Source organism: Myotis daubentonii, chromosome 5, assembly GCF_963259705.1.
Source record: "Myotis daubentonii chromosome 5, mMyoDau2.1, whole genome shotgun sequence".
Lineage (NCBI taxonomy): Eukaryota > Metazoa > Chordata > Mammalia > Chiroptera > Vespertilionidae > Myotis > Myotis daubentonii.
The window spans coordinates 93289027-93312007 of NC_081844.1; the positions used below are offsets into that span (position 1 = coordinate 93289027).

Consider the following 22981-nt stretch of genomic DNA (forward strand, 5'->3'; position numbering starts at 1 on the left):
TGTGCGACCCGCCCTGCCCACGCCCTGCACAGAGGCATTTGCCAGATAGCCTCAGGCAAAGGCTAGATTAGCACCTCCCTAGAGGACAGAAGTTCTCTCACTGCTGACACAGTTGATTCTCATAGCCACTTGGCCTGGAGGTCAAACCCTCCCTGGAATTAGCTACAACAATCAAGATTTATCTATAAGACTGCGAACAAAGACCACTAGGGGGTGCACCAAGGAAGCATAACAAAATGCGGAGACAAAGAAACAGGACAAAATTGTCAATGGAAGAAATAGAGTTCAGAACCACACTTTTAAGGTCTCTCAAGAACTGTTTAGAAGCTGTCGATAAACTTAATGAGATCTACACGAAAACTAATAAGACCCTCGATCTTATATTGGGGAACCAACTAGAAATTAAGCACACACGGACTGAAATAACGAATATTATACAGACGCCCGACAGCAGACCAGAGGAGCGCAAGAATCAAGTCAATGATTTGAAATGCAAGGAAGCAAAAAACATCCAACCGGAAAAGCAAAATGAAAAAAGAATCCAAAAATGCGAGGATAGTGTAAGGAGCCTCTGGGACAGCTTCAAGCGTACCAACATCAGAATTATAGGGGTGCCAGAAGATGAGAGAGAGCAAGATATTGAAAACCTATTTGAAGAAATAATGACAGAAAACTTCCCCCACCTGGTGAAAGAAATGGACTTACAGGTCCAAGAAGCGCGGAGAACCCCAAACAAAAGGAATCCAAAGAGGACCACACCAAGACACATCATAATTAAAATGCCAAGAGCAAAAGATAAAGAGAGAATCTTAAAAGCAGCAAGAGAAAGAAACTCAGTTACCTACAAGGGAATACCCATACGACTGTCAGCTGATTTCTCAACAGAAACTTTGCAGGCCAGAAGGGAGTGGCAAGAAATATTCAAAGTGATGAATACCAAGAACCTACAACCAAGATTACTTTATCCAGCAAAGCTATCATTCAGAATTGAAGGTCAGATAAAGAGCTTCACAGATAAGGAAAAGCTAAAGGAGTTCATCACCACCAAACCAGGATTATATGAAATGCTGAAAGGTATCCTTTAAGAAGAGGAAGAGGAAGAAAAAGGTAAAGATACAAATTATGAACAACAAATATGCATCTATCAACAAGTGAATCTAAGAATCAAGTGAATAAATAATCTGATGAACAGAATGAACTGTTGATTATAATAGAATCAGGGACATAGAAAGGGAATGGACTGACTATTCTTGGGGGGGAAAGGGGTGTGGGAGATGTGGGAAGAGACTGGACAAAAATCGTGCACCTATGGATAAGGACAGTGGGTGGGGAGTGAGGGCGGAGGGTGGGGCGGGAACTGGGAGGAGGGGAGTTATGGGGGGGAAAAAAGAGGAACAAATGTAATAATCTGAACAATAAAGATTTAATTAAAAAAAAAAAAAAAAAAAAAAGAATCCATTGTAATCTTGGAAGGAAGCAGGCCACCTTATACTCACTGTGCTCTGAACAGCAGTAGAGATAGTCGAGAATACACCAAACGCTCCAGTCATCGGGGAGGAGTTTTCATCCTCTTTGGTATTTGTTTCTCCTACAGGAGGTAGAGAAGTGGTCCATAAATGGTTTTGCTTTGTTAGCATCTATGTGAATTTTTAAAAAATTAGACCCTACTTCCCACATGAAAGGTATTAGTCTTTTTGTTTTATTAAACTATTTGCCTATTTTAAAATGAAAAGTAAAATAGCTTTTTTATTTTCATTTAATTTCAAAAATAAAATTCAATCTACTACTATATGATCCCATTTACAGGATCTTCTGGACAAAATAAACTATAGAGTTAGAAAGAGATCAGTGGTTGTCAATAGCTGAGAGTAGGTATACGTATTAGGGGACTTTGGGGGAAATAATGAAAATATTATTTTATCTTGATTTCCTATATAGATATAGAACATATCCTCTATCTGTATAATCACAATGGACTGTTTAAACAGTGTAAACAAGACTGCATGCTTGTCAAAACATAAAACTATCTACCTAAAAAGGGTAAACTTGCCAGGCTGGTGTTGCTCAGTGGTTGAGTGTCAACCCATGAACCAGGTCACGGTTTGATTCCTGGTCAGGGCACACGCTCAGGTTGCAGGCTCAATCCCCATTAGGCACATATAGGAGGCATCCGATCAATAATTTTCTCTCATTGAAGTTTTTATCCCTCTCTCCCTCTCCCTTCCTCTCTCTGAAATCAATACTTTTAAAAAAAAAAAAAAAAGACCCCCACATTTAAAAATCCAAGCACAAAAATATACACCCCCAAAAGTAAAACATCAAAATATTTTTTCATTCCATGATAGTTTTAAAATCAGCTAACTCTTATTGGACTTTTATTAATTGTGCAATATGATGGGCAATATTCACATTCTATGTTCAAGAACTTGTTTATTTAAGGTTTATAAAAGTCCTGAGATATAAAACACCATCCCATTGCATAGATGAAGTGAATGAAGAGACACATGAGTGGTGAAAAGACACAGACCTCCGTCAGCCAAAGACTCCAAATTGCCTTTCTCACCAGTCCCATCATACCCTGAATATCAGAGGCTCAATAATTTTCTACTGAAAAATGAGCTCAATCATTCCATGTTGATCCATAATTCTATGTCTTACTGTTTCCATATACTGACCTGCTGCATACTGGACCTCATTTGAAATATCACTGGGGCTAGGGATTCCAAGGGAAGTCTCTGCCTTCTCAATGACATTTGAAATACCTTGTCCTAATGAGAAAAATGATAATTTTTATTTTTAAATATTACTTGCTATTAGTCACCAAAACTGAACAAACCAAAAATTAAATCCATACATTTTTAATTTCATACAGCTACAGAACATGTTATTTGGATCTTATATAATCTTTGGGAATGCATCCTTATCGAAATAGAAAAAAATGATTTATTATCACCAAAGAATAGTTTTATATTAACAAATCCTAAACATCAACTTTCTAAGCAGGAAATGCTGTAAACTCTAGTGGCTGTGTAAATCAGCCCATCATTATTAATGCATCCCCAAACTATAAAGTAAACATAAAATTTACTAACAAATCACTTTTAACCCAGATCTTCAGCAAAATACACATAAAAATTACTAAAAATAACTGATGGCCTTACCTACTGTGGCCACTGTAGCTGAGGCTGAAGAAAGTAAGGACTTGCCCCAGCTGCCCCAGTAGCCCCATCCAGTCTGGGGTTCATCTTTGCAAACAGTCTCCTAATTTTCCCAGTAGGCAGAGAAACAAAAAGCAAAAGAAAATTTTAAAAATTAGAGGAAAATAAGAGTGTATAGACAAGGCATCTAATTTGTAGCCACAAGTATGGGCAAAGGAATACACATTATTTGGCTAAAGAAATGTATTGTTTGACTGACAGACATTTACATAACCTGCATGTAAGCACTACACGGCAAAGACAACTACTCATAAAGGCATTTATAAACCTGAGAAAATGATGTTTTATGCTTCTAAAAGGAAATAGGTGCAATTCTAACCTGGCAATGATTCTAAATTATTTTTAACCCTAACATTTTTTAACCTCAATTTTTAATAGATACTCTACTTTGCCTGCAGCCTGTGATGCCTGAACAGGAAGAACTTCTGAAGTCTCATGGTCACTGGAAGGTTTGGACTCTGGTCTTTTCCGAGTAGAAACTACAGGTTCTGGTTTACTCTCTGGCTTGATACTTTGGTCAACAGACTCAGAATTCTTGGCTGGCTCGGAGTTCTCATCTTCAGGGATGGGGGTTGCTTCAGTTATCACTGGAGTCTCAATATCATCTTTATCTGACATGATTAGATCATTGCCTGGTAAAATAAAAGCCCAAGAACAAATTAATTATGCAGGTTTTTCAGGTATAAGTTATTTGTTTCAACCTTTTATTTTGAGATTATCATAGACTCACATGCAGGTAAGAAATAATACAAAGAAACCTCATTCAGTTTCCCCCAATGGTAACAATTAGTATAACTATAGTATAATATCACAACCAGGATATTGATAGAAACAATCAACTGACTTTACTCAGAATTCACCAGTTTTATATGCACTCATTTGTGCATGTGTAATTAGTTCTATAAAAATTTATCACATGTATAGATTTCTGTGACCATCACCAAGTCAGGATACAGAAAAGTTCGATCACAAGGATCACTTGGGTTATTCTTTTTTAGCCACATCCTATCCTCTTCCCATCTCATAGTAACCAATGATCTATTCATCTCCATAATTTTGTCATTTCAAGATGTGATTTAAATGAAACCACAGACTATGTAAGCTTTTGAGATCAACTTTTTTCACTAGCATAAGACCCTCAAGACTCATCCAAGTTGTTGTGTGTATCAATAATTTCTCCTTTTCATTGCCAAGTAGTATTCATTAGTAAGGAAGTATCTCAGTTTGTTTCACCATTTACCTGTTGTTTGCAGTTTGAGGCTATTACAAATAGAACAGCTATGAGCAGTCATGTGCAATTTTTTATGGGAACATAAGCTTTCATTTCTCTAGAATAAATGTCCAAAAGTACAACCATTGGTACTTATTTCATTTTATAAGAAACTGTCGCCTTAGCTGGTTTGGCTCAGTGAAAAGGGCGTCAGCCTGCAGACTAAAGGGTCCCTCTGGTTCGATTCCAGTCAAGGGCACATGCTGGGGTTGCAGGCTCGGTCGCCAGTGGGGGGCATGCAGGAGGCAGCCAATCGATGATTCTCTCTCATCATTGATGTTTCTATCTCCCTCTTCCTTCCTCTCTGAAATAAAAATATATTTTTTAAAAAAGAAAAACTGTCATACTCTTTTCCAAAATAGCATTCCCACCAGCAATGTATGAGTGATCATGTTTCTCTGCACTCTTACCAGCATTTACTGGTATTATTTTTTTATTTGAGTCATTCTGATAGGTGTGTGATACTTTAAGTTGCATTCCTCTAATCCAGCAGTTCTCAACCTGTGGGTCATGACCCCTTTGGCAGTCGAAGGATCCTTTCACAGGGGTCACCTAAGATCATCCTGCATATGAGATATTTACATTATGATTCATAACAGTAGCAACATTACAAGTAGCAACGAAAATATGAAGTAGCAACGAAAATAATTTTATGGTTGGGCCACAATATGAGGAACTGTATTTAAGGGGTCAGAAGGTTGAGAACCACTGCAATCAATAATAGTATTGAACATCTTTTCATGTGCTCATTTGCCATCTACATATCCTATTCAGTGAAATACCTATTTGTATTTTTTTGCTCATTTTCTAACTGGATTTCTTTTCTTTTACTGTTGAGTTTTGAGAGCTCCTTTTATATTCTAGATTCAAGTCTTTTGTCAGCTATGTGGTATGCAACTATTTTATCCCATTTGTAGCTTATCTCTTCATCCTCTTTAAAAGCAAAACTTTTTCATTTCAATGAGGGCCAATTTATCAACTTTTCCTTTTACTGACTGTAATTTTTAAAAATGTTAGTCATTAATCATTCCTACCGTACATTTTCAGAGAGATTATAAAATCCAAGCCATCAGGTAGTATTTACAACAGACCAACTACTGAATGGCAATGTTAACCAATTAAATTCCTTCCAAAAGTATAGCTCTTTGGCAATTAAAACCAAGATATTAGTGTTTTCACAACAAGCAGATGCTGCTAGTTTACAGGATAGCCAAGTATCACCAGGGAAGATACAAATGTATCCAATATATACACACATACTAACATACATATAAACACACACACACACACACGAGACCTTAGGTATGTACAAGCACAGATTTTGTACCAATATATACTAAGTACAGACCCAATCCATACCATAAAAATGTTCCTAATGTACTAGAAAAGAGAGCCCATGTTAACAATTAAGACAGCTTGGAAGGCCCTAGCCCAGGGGTGGGCAACCTTTTTATGAGTGCATGCCAAAACCAGCAAAATCTCTGACTCAAAATTCTTCTGCGTGCCAACCCTAATTTTTTGAGAACATGTTATGCCTACTTGATATCTCTTAAGGTGTACGTATGTGAAGAACCTTAAAGAAATAATAAAATTCATTCGAGCGACAAAAACACAGTATACGATGATGAAAAATACATTTATTTTTTAATGTATACATGTACACTGATAGTCCGACAGAAAACTTTATGACTCCGTTTGATATTATCAGTGGGACTTTTGCTGCTGCATCACCGATGACAGAGATTTTACATCAGGTTTATATTTCGTGACCTTCAGAGATATGCACGAGCTACTACTTTCATCTGTCAGGCTACTCCTATTACGAGACTTAACAAAATTCATCACTGAGAACAAAGATTCACAAGCGTATGTGGATGAAAACATGGAGAGTAATGCTGTTGCAAAGTTTTTTAAACAGAAAAAATTTTCTAGAATGGGATTCCAAGTCCTCAATAGTTTGTTTTCGACACTTCTCTCTGGTACTCCTGTCTCTAATCGCTTTTTTTCAATGTTTTCCAAGTCAACTCTAAGGTCAATAAATTTCTGCTTCCAAATTGAGCTATTCTGAAATTCAGTCAACTGCATTTCAAAGCCAGCCATGTCTATCCATGAAAACATTTGTAAGTTTAGTTCCTCCAGTTTCATGCTGTCTGGAAACCTCATGAATTTTGCTGTCTCTTCCAGTTCTCTGAATTTCGCAAATCTTGAGAAGAACTGCTCAGTAGTTGACTCGATGATGTTTAAAAACAGCTTTTGAAGGCTTTGACGGTCTGTCCTGTCATCTTTTGGGAGGTCTTTGATGTGCCTCTTGAGTTTGGGAAATACCTAAATCTCTCACCATCCACATCCCTCTTAAAGACTTCCAGTTTCTTTTCAAAAGCCTTTATGTAACCAAACATAACATCAAGTGTCTTGCCAGTTCCTTGTAATTTAAGTCATTCAAATGTTCACAAAAATCTGCAAAGAACATCAGTTTAGAAACCCATGTGGCGTCAGACAATTTTTGGTAAGAAACATGTTGGTTATTCAAGAAGAGCATTATCTCATTTAAGCATTCAACGAATCATTTCAGAACCAAACCTCAGCTAAGCCATCAAACACTGTTGTACATTTTCTACCTCATTCAGTAAAACTTGAAATTGTCTTTTATTTAAACCCCGAGCAGAAATGTAATTAACAACTTTGGTAACTGTTTGCATCACTTCCTGCAGTTCCCTCAGGCCAGCTTTTGCACATAAAACCTCCTGATGTATGATGCAATGAAAACCTATCAGTGTATGACCAACTTCTTTCGCAAACAGATTTACAAAACCTGCCGTCTCACCAGTCATGCAAAGAGCACCATCAGTGGTGACGGACACTACTTTTGAAATGTCAATTTGTCACGAAGAGAATTCGTTCATAACTGCTTTACATATTTCAGCCCCGGTAGTACGCTCAGGTAGAGTTAGAAGAGCAACCATCTCTTCACATATTTCATCACCTTTACAAAGTTGAGAAAAAATGGCCAGCCTAGATGACGATGTAATGTCTGTACTTTCATCAATACAAATAGAAAAAAATTGACATGAAGACAAATCTTTTGTTAATTGTTCAGCAGTATTACTCGCCAACTTAAGTATCCTATCCTTACCTGTTTTCCTGCTCATGGACAAATCTTTAATGCGCTGAATAATCTTTTCTTTTTCTGAGAAATCATCAAAAAGGAAAGGTGCACATTCTAGCCAAGCTTCTTTAATATACTCTCCATCACTGAGTGGTTTTCCATGTTGGGCAATGACTTTTGAAACTTCAAAGCTAGCAGCAACTAAGTTGAAACTGGGCCTGCCTGAGATGAAGTTCATAAAATTATCAGCCTGTTTTTTTGTTTTGTTGAGTTCACGAGAAATTAATTCTCTTTGTTCCTCTTCGGTTTTATTGCTTATGTTCTTATGAACACTTTCAAAATGCCTTTTAACAGAAGATGTTCTGCAAACAATAGTTTCAGAACAGAAAACACATAAGGCTTTGTTGTCTTTCTTAATCACACCAAACTTTTCTGTCCAGTATTTTTGAAATTCTCTAACATCCTCTTCAGCTGAACGACATCGTTTCTTAGCTGGTGGTCCTGACATTCTGCACAATCTAGAAGGACAGAAAAAATACATGAGATGATGGTACACGTGAAAAAGGTGAAAGAAGAAAAGTAAAATGTCAGTAAGTGATTAATTAGCTTGATCAAACTACTGTACTGCTATTACTTTTTTTATTAAAGTAAATAGAAAGAAAAATAGTTTGCTATCCCTACAAAATGGTAAGATGGGCGCAACGCAGGGAACAGTAAAGATAAAGCATGTAAAAAATCACAAAATGTAGAACCTTTATTTATAAATCATAATACATTGTATGCATATCAGTTATTATTATTTTTATTTATAAGATCTGGTTTATGGATAACAAAAATGTGACAAACTAAAAATATTTTCTAAGGAAAATAACAGAAGAAGAAAACATAGACAAATACAGCATAATGTAATAGGAGTATGGTAATTATGTAACTTACTTTTCAGCGCAGACGGATACGGTGTGATGATGACATCACCGGGTTACTGCTGTAGCGTGCATCGAGAGAAACAGAAATTTACTCCCCTTTCGTTAGTACCGGTGGGCAAAGCGAGAGAGAAGGTTTCATTTTTATAGAGTGAAATTTTGAGTAAGTAGGTGAGGCGGTTGTCTTGTCAACGAAAACCTGTTGCGTCTGAGGCTGAAACCAAAACACTGGTCGGATCTAGGAAGGCAGGGAGAGTTAAGGCAGAGGTATAGAAATTGCTCTTCCCCTCTCTCATTAATCCATGTCTATGGTCTTTAAGATAACTTGTTATGTAAAATTATTTATTTATCTAAGATGCACCTACACTGAATTTATCTGAAAAATAAAGAAGTCAATATTAAGAAAAAAACTGTAAATGGAAGATTATAAGAGAAGGTTTCGTATGCCAGCAAAAGTTACTGGCGTGCCATATTTGGCACGCATGCCAGGGGTTGCCCACCGCTGCTCTAGCAAGTTTGGCTCAATGGATAGAGCGTTGGCCTGCGGACTGAGGGGTCCCAGGTCTGATTCCAGTCAAGGGCACATGCCGGGGTTGAGGGCTCGATCCCCAGTAGGGGGTGTGCAGGAGGCAGCCAATCAATGATATTCTCTCATCATTCATGTTTCAGCCTATCTCTCCCTCTCCCTTCCTCTCTCTGAAATCAATAAAAATATGTTTTTTTTAAAAAAGACGGCTTGAAAGGAGCACTATACTAAAAGAACAGAGAGAAAGTCTGCTAGAAATGGAGAATAACATTCATGGACAACATATGAAATAGACATAGAATACTGGCCACAAACTGGCATTTTTGATTGCCAAATACAGCCTACAAATGTTTTTACTTGGCTTGCAGAGTGTTTAAACAATTGTTAGTATTAACTGCTAACATTTAAAACCCAAAGTTTGTATACAAATAGATTTCTAACTTCCCTTGTCAAATCGAAAGATCTTGCAACACTGGGCCCACATTCGACCTGGTAATAACTAGCTTACAGCAAACAGTTGCTGGGATATTTTAGACAGGGTCCTGTTCTTTAGTTCTCCACAATTTTCACTCAATTCAATTTGACTGTTTATGTGACCTGATTAACCCCTATAGTAGGGGTAGGCAACCCGTGGCACATGTGCCAAACATGGCACGCCAGTAACTTTTGCTGGCACGTGAAACCCTCTCTTATAATCTTCCATTTACAATTTTTGTGAACATTTGAATGACTTAAATGTTAAATTACAAGGAACTGGCAAGACACTTGATGTTATGTTTGGTTACATAAAGGCTTTTGAAAAGAAACTGGAAGTCTTTAAGAGGGATGTGGATGGTGAGAGATTTAGGTATTTCCCAAACTCAAGAGGCAAATCAAAGACCTCCCAAAAGATGACAGAACAGACTGTCAAAGCCTTCAAAAGCTGTTTTTAAACATCATCGAGTCAACTACTGAGCAGTTCTTCTCAAGATTTGCGAAATTCAGAGAACTGGAAGAGACAGCAAAATTCATGAGGTTTCCAGACAGCATGAAACTGGAGGAACTAAACTTACAAATGTTTTCATGGATAGACATGGCTGACTTTGAAATGCAGTTGACTGAATTTCAGAGTAGCTCAATTTGGAAGCAGAAATTTATTGACCTTAGAGTTGACTTGGAAAACATTGAAAAAAAGCGATTAGAGACAGGAGTACCAGAGAGAAGTGTCGAAAACAAACTATTGAGGACTTGGAATCCCATTCTAGAAAATTTTTTCTGTTTAAAAAACTTTGCAACAGCATTACTCTCCATGTTTTCATCCACATACGCTTGTGAATCTTTGTTCTCAGTGATGAATTTTGTTAAGTCTCATAATAGGAGTAGCCTGACAGATGAAAGTAGTAGCTCGTGCATATCTCTGAAGGTCACAAAATATAAACCTGATGTAAAATCTGTCATCGGTGATGCAGCAGCAAAAGTCCCACTGATAATATCAAACGGAGTCATAAAGTTTTCTGTCGGACTATCAGTGTACACGTATACATTAAATGTATTTTTCATCATCATATACTGTATTTTTGTTGCTCAAATGAATTTTATTATTTCTTCAAGGTTCTTCACATACGTACACCTTAAGAGATATCAAGTAGGCATAACATGTTCTCAAAAAATTAGGGTTGGCACGCAGAAGAATTTTGAGTCAGAGATTTTGCTGGTTTTGGCACGCACTCACAAAAAGGTGGCCCACCCCTGCCCTACGCTTTTATTATTATAGATACATACATTATGCATTCCCAAAACACATATATATAAAAAAAGCCAATCTAGATACAACTACCCATAGACATACAAACCAAGTTTGAAATATTCATTCATTCATTTACTTGCAAACACTTGTTAAGTACCTACTAGTTACCAAGCTCTGGACATTGAGAAATAAGGATACAATTTCTGCGCCCCACTTACTCCAAGGGTCAAATAGAATGACTACACAGTTCTTGCATAAAATTCAATTAATGTTCCATGTAGTTGACTATGTACTTTTTAAACTATCTTTTAACTCTCCTTATGCTCTCTCCAAATTACAACGCATAGTAACAGTAACATACATTTCAAACACAGCGTACTCTGCATAGTACATATAGTATACACACTACACACAGCATAGGTACTACATAATCTATATAATTTTGCAAAAGTCTGGAAGGACATACTCTAAACTACTAAACACTGGCTATCGCTACTCTTTCTAGTGTATATCAAAGATTCAATGGTATTTGAGCTAGGTGGGAAGAGAAGTTTTTGTGGTGCTGGCTGTTCATGTTTTTGTCAGTTATCCAAGTATTCTGTAGTAAGTGTTCTATTTGTTCTATTTGCTTAATTGGAGGAGAAAGACTCAAAGGACTGGGACATTACAAGCAAAACTAAATGGCTGAGTCATATATTTTGAAAGTAAAAATGTATACTATACACACACACACACACACACACACACACACTTTTCTCAGCATTATCTTGGAGAACTTCCAGCCACACAGTAACTAAGAGCACGGACTCTGGAGTTGGAGCATTTTCTTCCAGCTCCGTACTGCAGCGATTGTGAGAACGCGAGTTCACCCGTCCGTGTCTCGTTTCCTCGTCTGCAAATGCTGCTGGGAATACCCACTGGACAGGGAGCCCATAAAGATCAAATGACACGGTGTGTGCGAGGGGCTTGGAACAGAGACGGGCCCATAACCGGTCGGGGGGACCTCTGCCGCTAGTACTTGTGCTGGTTGTTTACACCACTGCCATCGTTACTAACAGGCTGTCTAGACTCTAGAGACGGACAGACCTGCGCTCTCACTTCCTCCCACAAACAAGATATCCGAAAGGGCGATCTAGTGGAAACGCAAGCGCTAAGTTGACCAATTCGTCCACGACGAATTTTCCTCCCACAAACATATTGCTACAATGACCACAGCGCTTCCGCGTCCAGCCGCGAGGTGGCCGCCGCCCAGCCGCAGAGCGACCGCCCCCCCGCCCCCGACCCCAGGGACAAGGGCCGCGCGGTCCGGCTCCGGGACCCCGCACCCGACCAGCCTCCTCCCGGGAAGCCCCGTACCCGGCCGGCTGCCACCCTCACCGCCGCCACAGATGCCGACGAGCCGCTCCTACCAACCCGGAAGTACTCCTTCAGCCCGGAGGCAGCCTCGCCTTCCCGAGAACACTTCCGGGTCAAGCCGTTCCAGCCGGAAAAGGGCTCGGTGCAGCTCGGGTGAGTGAGGTCTCGGTGGGGGTCGCTGCGGGGCGGAATAGGGGGCCGCTGCTGGGGTAACCTAGGCTGGGGTTCGAGCCTGAGGGTTGGGGTAAACTGTATCCGCCGGGTTTGTTTTGAAGGCGTGGCCTGAGCTGCAGGAGTTCGGCCGTCGTAGGTTTGCTGAAGGACAACAACATGCCAGGCACTGCCCGGGCTCTAGGGACAGACACACCCTCCCTCAAGCAGTTGACATTTTAGTGTGAAAGCCGAACAGGAAACGGGAGGGGGCATTGAGGGACTGGATGAAAAAAGGTTTCAGAAGGACAGATTGGTAGTTACAGAATAGTCATGGGGATGTAGAGTACGGCATAGGGAACATAGTAATATTGTAATTAAGTGTGGTGGCAGGTGGTACTGGAAACATGGGGGGGCAGGGGACAGCACACTTTGTAAAGTGTGTGATTGTCTAATCACTATGCTGTACACCTGAAACTAATACAAAATAATAGCAAATGTAAACTGTAATTGAAAAAGGTTTTTAAATAAAAATTCAAAAATCACACCTCTTTAAGTGGGTAGTGAGTGCTTTCAAGAAAATTGAGCAGGATAACGTGACGGAAAGGAGTGAGGAATAAGCCTTATAAAGATCTGGAGAACAGCATTAGAGGCAGAAGAAAGAGCAAGTGCAAAGGCCTTCTGGTGGGAGCAAACTTCGAAAGGTCCAGAAAAGGGGGGGGGGGGGGGAAGGCCACTGTGACTGAAGCAGAAAAGAGGAAGATGCTGCCAGAGATTTAAACAGGCCAAATCTTGTAGGACAAGCATTTTGACTTTTATTTGGAAAGCAATGGAAAACAATTGAAGGTTTCTATGCAAAGAAATGAAATGCTCAAATTTCTGACTTTAAGTTTACAACTGACCTCTCATCAGAAAGATGCATCTCCCAGCAGTGTGAATGCATGAAACCCAGACGGACAGCAGAAAGAAAGGCGTTAGAGACAGCCTCGTTGTACAGCCCTGAAAAACTAGTCCCAGCTGGTGAAGGGACTTGGCCTTTTCAGAACCCAAGTCTTTCACTCCATTTAATGCCTTAAGAATCATGATATATATATATATCTTCCTAAAACCCTTTAGATAGTTTCCTTTGCTTTTCATGATGGTTCTCTAAATTTAAGTGCATCAATATCATGCGGGAGCTTGTTAAAAATTCCTATTTTTTAAAAAAAAACCCTGTATAAGTATAAAATAGGTTATTTCCTCTGATTTTTCTATTGTACTGGAAAATGCATAGAATTTGGGATTTAACTATGGAATCTCAGTAAGCTCCTTAACTGTGCTGTAAACTTTAAAACGCTATTGGTAGTAAATACAGCAAAAAGGTGTCAAACTGTTTGGTCTTGGGCTCCCTTTATACTTTTAAAACTTACTGAGAACGTCAAAGAGTTTTGGTTTGTGTGGGTTATAGCTAGCAATATCTACCATTTTTTTATATCAAAACAACTTTCAAAAAAGCTATTTAAAATTACAAACTCGTATGTTAATTCAAATAGCATTTCTATGAAAAGTATTTTCCAAAATATTTGAAAAGAATGGCATTGTTTCACATTTCTACAGGTCTTTTTAATATCTGGCTTAATAGAAGACAGCTAGATTCTCATATCTCCTGTATTCATTGTCTTATGATTATCAATAATTGTGTAGCCTCTGAAAAATTGTACCATATTATGTGAGAATGAAAGTGAAAAAGGCAAATAATGTCCTAGTATTATTATGAAAATTATTTTGAAAAATCATGTTTAAAAAGTGTTAGGGGTTGCAGGTTTCTGTACCACACTTTGAAAATCACCAAATTATAATTTTGTTATGACAATCAAAAGAAATATGAACTTGATTTGACAGTCATTAAAATGCTGATGCTCAGGCCTCACCTTTATAGATGTTAAATTAGTAAGTCTGAGTGGAGCTAAAACATCTGTATCTTTAACAAACACTACAGATTAACTTTATGTAAGTGGTCCAAGAATTTCAGTTGGAGAAAAACAGTTATAGGTCCAATTCTAGGGTGTTCTGCCCACTAAAATTTTTTTAAAAGCAACACCTGTGTATTCATTTCTTCAAGTCTCTCCATTAGCAGTTTTCAGAGCCTGAGACTGAAAAGTCAGTGAGAAATTTGTAGCAAGTACCTTTCTGACTAGCAAGCTGATGAGTGTCTAAATTCAAAATGTTGAATCCAATACTATGCCAATGACTGAGGTTCTTAACTGTTATCTGTAAGCTTACAGTTTTCTGGACAGACAACTGATAGAAGGAAAGTGATAAGTCTTAGGATCAGGTACTGTACTCTCAGTGAGCTAGGGGACTGACACCGAAAGAAATCCATCTAAAATTAAGAGAGTAGAAGTGAGAGTTTAGGTTAAAAGGCTTCTTGAATAAGGTAAAATTTTAGCTGGCTATTGTAAGGAGGGTCAAATTTCCACAAGAAGATATTGGTGTGGAGGGGCAGGAAGTTTCAAACAAACGAAACAACTGGAACCAGAACTTTAGACAAGTTACTTGGCAATGACAGAGAGTAAAACAAGTGTAGTTAAGGCTAAGCCATGACAGGAAAGCTGGGGAGATTTTAGGACTTAAGCAAATAAAAGAATAATAATGATAACCTCTAGATAAGGAAACTAAGACCACTCGAAATCATAGCTAATTAGTGACAGATGTAACTAAAGACCTGCCTTGACTTCTACATCCATTTATTCTTTTGGCAAGCAATTACTGCACATGCAGGCACTGCTGGGTTCTGTCTAGCTACCTCTGTTCTGCCACCTGACTATTTCTGGAGAATTATGGATGCTACACTAGAATTTGAAGCTTATCTCATGGGTAATCGGAAATCACCAATGGATTTTGAGATTGCCTTGACTTTTTTAGTTTTGTATTTAGGACCAATTCTGAGATGAACAGTGTTTGAGGTATCAAATGGGTATAGTTGGTATAATGTGTTATCCAGGTAAGGTAAAAGGACTATGACCTAAGGTTAGGGACACAGGTCTTAATTGAAAACACCTAGGAGGTGGAATAATAATAACAATAGCATGTATTTGTAATGTACCCACATTAGTTCACCTCATAGGGTAGCTCACAATTACCCTATGAGGTGGTTACTGTTGATAACCTGATTCAACATATGTGAAAATTAAGGCCTCTCAAACACACAGCTTCGTCCAGGGGTAGGATCAGGCACCCTTAACTCCAGTGCTCCTAACCACCAAGCCATGATGATCCTGTAACTTTGATCTCGCAAAACTGGAAGAATTGTATTGTTTAGCTATCATTCAAGCTATGTATATGTTGAACAGGTAGATCTGTGGGTGAGAGTGAGGAGTTCTGTTTTAGTTATGCTGAGTTTGAGATACTGAAGTGGGAGGTGGGGGTGGGGGGGCTCAGACTGTAGAGGAAAAGAAATGAATAAGGAGATCATAAATCAAATTTATTACATCAGTGTTTTTTCCATTTGCATCCAGTAGCTTCAGCCGGTGCTTGTGGCAAAAAGGGTAAGAGTCTTAAGTTTAACAAGTAATCCTGGGCCTAAAACAAAGCTCCAATAAATGCAGAAGGTATTTCTCAGTGTGCCAGAAAATATGTTGAAGTTTGAGCTGAGTGCCCAAATGCCAGTTAGGAGGTATGTGATGGCTCCAAGATACTCTTGGGAGCATAGGGGCTTTTTTTAGAAAATATCCCTCAAAATGGTGATTTCTTTTTGAGAAAGATGGTTATTATAATGCTTCACTATAAGCAAAACCGCTTTATGTTTGTTCTTTGCAAAGGATAGAGGAGTGCTGACAATATGCTAACAAAATTGGATCTTCATTTGCTTTTTCTCCTCTTTGCCAATTCAGAATGCCACTTTGACCATCTGTGTGCCAAGGTTAGGGACTTCATTATTTTTCAAGTGTAACAGTGTGGGCAGAGAAGAGTGAGTGAGCTGTAAATACAGCCTAGAACACATTTCATTATGGAGAAAGAAGCATTAATATCCCAGTGTATTTGGAGCAAAAGCCAATACCATCTGGGCATCAGTGTTTTCCTCCCTTTGAGTTATGTCAGAACTACTTCTGCAAACAGCAGTTTCCTCAGCCAACTTACTATTGAGCCACGAGAACGGAAATCAGCCACATTACTTCCTTATTTACTTCTGTTGAGAACTGGAACCGAATGCAAATATTTCATAGAAGTTGGCAAGAACAGCAACAAGGCAATCTGTTAGGGATGACAGTTTAGGCACTTTTCTCTCTCTCTTTTTTTTTTAATGATATAATCAATATTCAGAATGGTTCTGTAGGATAAAATCATCTACATTTCTGATTATTCATGAGCTTAGAAAAGCTTACATTTTACTACACCTAAAACATGAAAAATGCATTGGAATAAACTTGAATATTACACTTTTCTGTTTTTCTTATTCATGCTGAAGCAAGGTAGTAAAAATCTTCATGCACATGCATAACTTATCCCTTTTTAACTTTTTACAGGAAGATGGCACTCTGATTTTCCTTTTTGAACTCCTTCTTCTTACCTGCAAATGTTAGCTGCTGCATTGAGAATAGCAGGCATGATATTATGGGAAGTCCCAAACTTACAAGTGAATTGTATTTCTAAAGTTCATTAAGTTCTTTCTTGTTTGAATTCATAACACAATTATACTTCAGTACATCTCACTGTGTGTGTGTGTGTGTGTGTGTTTTCAGCTGTTTCTGTCTCCAGGCTAGTTTGTAAATTCCTGAGGGCCTGGGACAATATCAGCCGTGGGCAAACTACGGCCAGCGGGCCGGATCCGGCCCTTTGAAATGAATAAAACTATTGAAAAAAAAAGACCGTACCCTTTTATGTAATGATGTTTACTTTGAATTTATATTAGTTCACACAAACACTCCATCCATGCTTTTGTTCCGGCCCTCCGGTCCAGTTTAAGAACCCATTGTGGCCCTCGAGTCAAAAAGTTTGCCCACCCCTGGACAATATCCTAGTTCAACTGAGCATCCCTTGCAGCCCCCGATTTAGCTAAGCTGTTTTAAAATCAATCCAGAATGAGTAGAATGGTTTTAGTCAATGTTGTTTTTGTTCCAAGTAGCAGACACCAATTCACACTGACTTAAGTAAAAGGAAACTTAATTTGAAGAGATAAGTCCTGATTCCAAGGTTGATTTGTTCCCTTACTCTCTTGTCTGCTTCTGTTACCTTGAACATATACCTTTGTCAGTGTTTTCTCCCTCAACTGCTTAATAGCCTCTTATCTCCAAATGAGTTGTGTCTCTAGTAGCTCATACTAGGAGTCCTTTGTGTTCAGGGTGCCTATGGTATGAGGATGAAGTACCCAGAATGAGCCTGTCTTTATTGACTAGACTATAAGGACATTGTGCAACCTGTTGTTACTCTCCTGGCATAAATTAGTGTACCAGGTTATTTCTGCCACCTTTAACCTAAGAGCCATTTAAGGGTGTTCATAGTATTTTATAGATCCTGTCTTACAGGTTTCTCTAAATTTCTAGTAGGGGCAATTGGATATGTCCATACAGAACAGGGAACCTGAAGCCTTGACTGCATGGGCTGTCTGTGTACATGCCAGTGTCTAAGGAGGAGAGGGGGTGCAGATCCATAATGAGGACTTCTGGAGCTATAGTACAGTTTAGTCACTCTTGCTGAACTTAAGCTTTTTTCTCCTTTCTAGCTATTTCTCCATTTTCTTTTCTTGTTTGCACATTCAGTCTATATTTTTGTGGTTTTAATTTTGAATAAAGTTGAATAAAGATGCTTGTTTTTTAGGGGAGAGATAAACAGTCTTATTGGAACCAAGAAGTAGAACTCTGTCAGCAGCCAGAACAGCGGGTGTGAGTCTCTCTTTCTCTTCCTCTCTGCCACCTCTCTTTCCCTTCTCCATCCCTATTGTCCTTTCTCTCTGCTTCTCTTTGTATGTGGTCCAAACCTAGCTGCCTTAGCCCCCTGTACTCCTTCTCTTCCTCAAATAGCCCTAACCCACGATGTCTCAATTCTAAGAACAGATTCTAATTAGATTAGTCAGCCAATGGGTTGGCTTCCTCCTAGGCATGAGAGGGCAGGATTCAAGAAAGGGAAACAACATAGGCTAGGTAGATTACAGCAAAGGTTCTCTAACACAAACTCAGGACACATAAAAACAATGTTAGCATATTACGGTTGGAGTCTAAGGATAGTTTGCAATGCCTGTTTGATTCATATTTTTGCGAAATACTTATTTTCAGTGAGAAAAAGAAAAATGTGAAATTTAAAATTAAAATTACATATGGAATTCTAGAATCCCCCTCCCCCAAGATTTTTAAATGGTTGGTGGTATTCTGAGTAAAAATGTCTTATTTATCTTAACTAATGGTTTTGCTATAAGGTGTAGATTTTAGCACAGTACCTGAAAAGACTATCAACAGTAATAATAACTGGAGCTTATTCAGTGATTACTATTGCCAGACTCTCACATGCAGACCTCACAATAGTCCTATGAGAATACATACTATTATTTTCCCTATTTTAAAGATGAGGGGACTGAGGCAGAGAGAGGTTAAGTCATTAACAAAAGTTACAAGGCTAGTTAAAATTAGAGCCAGGATTAGAATCCAGGAAATCTGGCTCCATAGTCTGTACTTTGAACTTCTCTGCTACCCTGCCTTTATCAGAGGCCTGCAATGATGATATTTCAGGGTAATCGTAATTCAAATGGAATGTGAGTGATAGTTGTCTCCTGTTGGAAGTGTTCAGTCTGGAACACAATTAGGCAGGGCTGTTGTAGAGGAAATAAGGATGTATATCAGTGGCCCATGGACCCTCTGCCTCAAAATCACTCAGGAGCTAATTTAAAAACATAAGTTCCAAGGTCTGAACCCAGGGGTTTTTATTCTGGGTTGAGACCCAATAATCTATATTTTTAACAAGTTGTCTAGATGATTGTGATATTCAAACTGGTTTGGAAACTCTGGACTTAGTAATCTTTTATTTCCACCATCATCTTCTAAAACAAGATAATAAATGAAGACTTTGGGTTGGTTCAAGGAACACCTATTTAGGCATTATGCCTTTAAGTTTTTTCAAGATTGTTAGCATTGTCTTTGTGTGTCAGAGAATATAATAAGTGCTAGTAAATGCATGTCAGTTTGAATATTTATGATCCCTGTTATATAACATTCTTCAGTTTACAAAGATCCATCACATACTTCATCAAATTTAAACTAATCTCCATCAGTAAATAGTTATTGAGCATGTACTAGTTATGAAGTATGGCAATAAAAAATATAGACTCTCTGCTTACAGTGTTCATAGGTGAGATGGGATAGACTGCCCAGCAGTACGGAGCAGCATGTGCTAGAGCCAGGTGAGCAGTATAGTGGTGAGGGTTACAGGGGTCCAGGAAGAGCCATCATGTATCCGGGTATACACTGGATCCATGTGGAAGGAAGAGCCAGGCTTTGAGAGGAGGCTCAGGGAGGCTGCATGAAGAAGGGACTCCACAGCAGTAACGGCCAGGACACCGCCTGCCCCACCTCTCTCCTGGGGGGACTGTTCATCACCCAGAAGCTCCTGCATCTCAAGAGCTAGGAGAGAGCCCATTTCTTCCACTCCCAGTGTCTTCTACCCTAGCTGCCTTGATTTGGGGGGTACATACCATCCCTGGAGATGATCTACCTTACTCTTGAGACTCAGTTCTGTGGCCTCTTCATCTTGAACAAGTTATCTTCTTCACTCACTTCAGCCTCACACTCCAGTTCCCAAAGTCCACCTCCAACTTTGCTGTTGGCCCAGACCGCTCCCCTCTAGAATCAGGAATCCAACCCAGCGCTCTTATTCCTGAACACCGCCTAACCAGTGATCCATCTGCTTTTTCCCTGTTCCTGCCCCTTTACCTAGAACACTTCTCTTCCATTCTCTAATTCTGTTTATCCCTCAGGACCTGTTGCCCATCTCACTTTCTCAGCGAGGCTTTCTGCAATGAGGTTAGTCTCCCATGTTGCCTGCTCCTGTAGCACCCTATACTTTCCCTTGGGCAGCATTTAGTATATTTTGTGTGTATTTAGTCAGTGTCTGTGTCCTCTAGCAAGCAGACTGAGCTCCATGAAGGCAGAGACCATGTCTATAGTACAGTAGGTAATACTGAAATACATGAAAAGTGTATACCTCTAGTCTAAATAGGTTCTAAACTCAGTGGTGGGCAGGGTGGGGAGGAAGGAAATGGCAGCATAAGAAATGCGGTGGTATTAGAATAAAGTGGAGTTATGGGGGGTATTTGTTTTGTTCGTTTTTGTGTTTATTTTCCCTACAAAGAGAGCAGGCCTCTAGCTCAGAGCCTTCAGCAGATTGCAGTATCTCCGAAAGTTAATAACATTGCCTTGTTTTTATTGTGTTTATGTGTACAGTTACTTTTATCCACAGATGTGATACAGACTTTTCTTCTAAAATAAATGTATGGAAGTAAAATAATGAATTGATTTAAAGAAAAAGCATAAATAATAACTTGGTATACGGATATAGCATAAAAATTATGGCAGTAGAAGGCATGCATGAAATTTGGAAAATGCTGGCTTGGATGAAACCACAGGAACACCTCATCAAAGTCGTGGGGGACACCTGCACCCAAGTGCTCTGTTTCCTCTAGTGTCATTTTAGTTGGGTTTGGGGAGGAAATGAAAATAAGCACGTGTGTTCCATCTGTTATAACAAAGTCTGAATTTTTCTGTTTTATTCTAAATAGTGTGTTCTTAAATTTGAAAGATACAGAAAATTATTTTCATTATTCAACCATTCTTTCAAGGGCTAATGAAAATTAAATGACATTTACAGTGTGTCATAATTCAGACTTTGAGGAGTTTAATGGCAAAATACAATGATCCATTTCTTTTTATGTTATACTAGAAGCCCGATGCATGAAATTTGTGCAAAAGCAGGCTTTCCTTCCCCCGGCTGCCAGCACCAGCTTCTCTCTGGCACCTGGGACCCAGGCTTCCCTCTGACTGCCGGCAGGCACCTGGGACCCGGGCCTCCCTTGCATCCCTGACTTTGTCCAAAAGGTCGCCCAGAAGGAGATCTGGTCTAATTAGCATATTATGCCTTTATTATTATAGACTAGAGGCCCGGCGCACAAAGTTCGTGCGTGGGTACAGTCCTTAGGCCTGGCCTGTGATCAGGGCAATCTTCCCCAGCTGCCTGCAGCCAGACCCGCCCCCTGCCGCCGCCCACCCCCTGTTCCCCATTCACCATTGGGTGATCAGTGCCTGACAGCTGGGGGAAGGGAACGAGAGATCAGCTGTTCCCGCCTGCTTGCTGGCCCCGCACCTGCCGTGGGTGGCCATCAGGCAGTTGGAGCCTGCCAGCTGGGGAAAGGGACCAAGAGGTAGTCAGTGCACCTAATAGTGACTGGTCCAGTGGTCATTCTGGTCATTCTGCTGTTAGGGTCAATTTGCATATTACCTTTTATTATATAGGCTAGAGACCTGGTGCACAGATGGGGGGCCAGCTAGCCTGCCCTGAAGGGGACCCTGGATCGGGGTGGGGGATCCCCATTGGAGGGCAGGGTCGGCTGGGGCAAGGGGCCGTGGGCGGTTTGCAGGCCGGCCACACCCCCGGCTTTGTCAGGAAGGACATCCAGAAGGACGTCCGGAAGATGTCCAGTCTAATTAGCATATTGCCCTTTTATTAGTATAGATGATCAAGAAGCCATCATGAAAGTGTAAAGTGGGAGGAAATGTCATTTCCAAAACTAATTATTTGGGGCTTTTGTAAAAAATAAAGCTAGGGGTTTCATCTCATATTTTATAGAAGTAAGAGTTGAAATTTTTCTTTGGGAGTCAATGATTTAAAAGAGGAATCACATTACCAGGACAATGATCATAATCACACACACTCTTAGACTGGGATACCATTTTGCTTATTATTTGTGATATTATACTTTCCTTTCAAATTTGTTTGGTAAGCTTTCCCTGTAGCTTATATTTGCATTTCTACCAACTAGTCATTTAAAATGTCAATTTCTCCCTTCGCTAATTTTACAGACTTTGAGCTAGAAATTTGGTATGCTTACAGACTGTTAAATGTGTACTATATTTTGTCTCTTGATATTGAAGAAACTATTAAAGGAAATTATTTTGTCTAACATTCTTGCCTAAGGGTGCTATAGCCTCCCAAGTCAGTATATGTATATTTATGTATATACAGTAGTACAATTTTCTTTCTAATATTAAAAGAACTATCTCAACTGTCTCTGCATTATTATATATATATATATATATATATATATATATATATATATATATATACTTGAACTACTCAAATTTTGAGCACCATGGTTATGATTATGATATACCAGTTGATTTACATTATTGATAGAACAATAGATGGTAATGGTACAATTTGGAAAGAAAGATTATTAAGCTAAATATTTTAGCCTTCAGTGGCTCCCTGTTGCATAGAATTTGTCAGAGTGAAATAGAACCATAGCATTTCACAACTAGGAGGGTCCTTAAAAATTGTCTTATTTTATCCCTTATTTGCAGATAAGAAAACAAGCCCAGCTACTTACCAAGGTCGGACAGCTAGTTGGTAGCAAAACTAGGACCAGAATGTAGGTCTGCCATTTCCCAATTTGGTGCTCTTTCTACCATCCCTATGTGAGATTTTTAGGTGATGTTGTCTCTATTGCATTCCCTGATGTTGGCACC

The 22981-nt window shown here is 39.2% G+C and overlaps 2 protein-coding genes across 10 annotated transcripts in view; one reads left to right on the forward strand and one right to left on the reverse strand.

Annotated features, from left to right (window-relative positions):
- Positions 1-12264, reverse strand: part of FAM114A2 (family with sequence similarity 114 member A2) — a 27723-nt gene extending 15459 nt beyond the window's left edge. The window contains exons 1-7 of one of the 7 annotated variants that reach the window (XM_059698985.1): positions 12126-12167; positions 8531-8579; positions 7622-8103; positions 3606-3850; positions 3162-3261; positions 2676-2768; positions 1497-1588 (exon numbers count right to left, since the gene is read on the reverse strand). In XM_059698985.1, the coding sequence (XP_059554968.1) occupies positions 1497-1588; positions 2676-2768; positions 3162-3261; positions 3606-3850; positions 7622-8102 (1011 nt within the window). In that variant the 5' untranslated portion in view covers position 8103; positions 8531-8579; positions 12126-12167. Of the gene's footprint in view, positions 1-1496; positions 1589-2675; positions 2769-3161; positions 3262-3605; positions 3851-7621; positions 8231-8530; positions 8586-11520; positions 11547-12125 lie in introns of those variants that run through there. The other 6 variants (XM_059698986.1, XM_059698988.1, XM_059698987.1 and 3 more) reach the window with 6 other exon arrangements.
- The window catches only part of MFAP3 (microfibril associated protein 3), a 17818-nt gene continuing 6971 nt past the window's right edge, over positions 12135-22981 (forward strand). The window contains exon 1 of one of the 3 annotated variants that reach the window (XM_059698991.1): positions 12135-12278. The gene's annotated coding sequence lies outside the window, so the exon portion shown is untranslated. Of the gene's footprint in view, positions 12279-20242; positions 20264-22840; positions 22885-22981 lie in introns of those variants that run through there. The other 2 variants (XM_059698993.1, XM_059698992.1) reach the window with 2 other exon arrangements.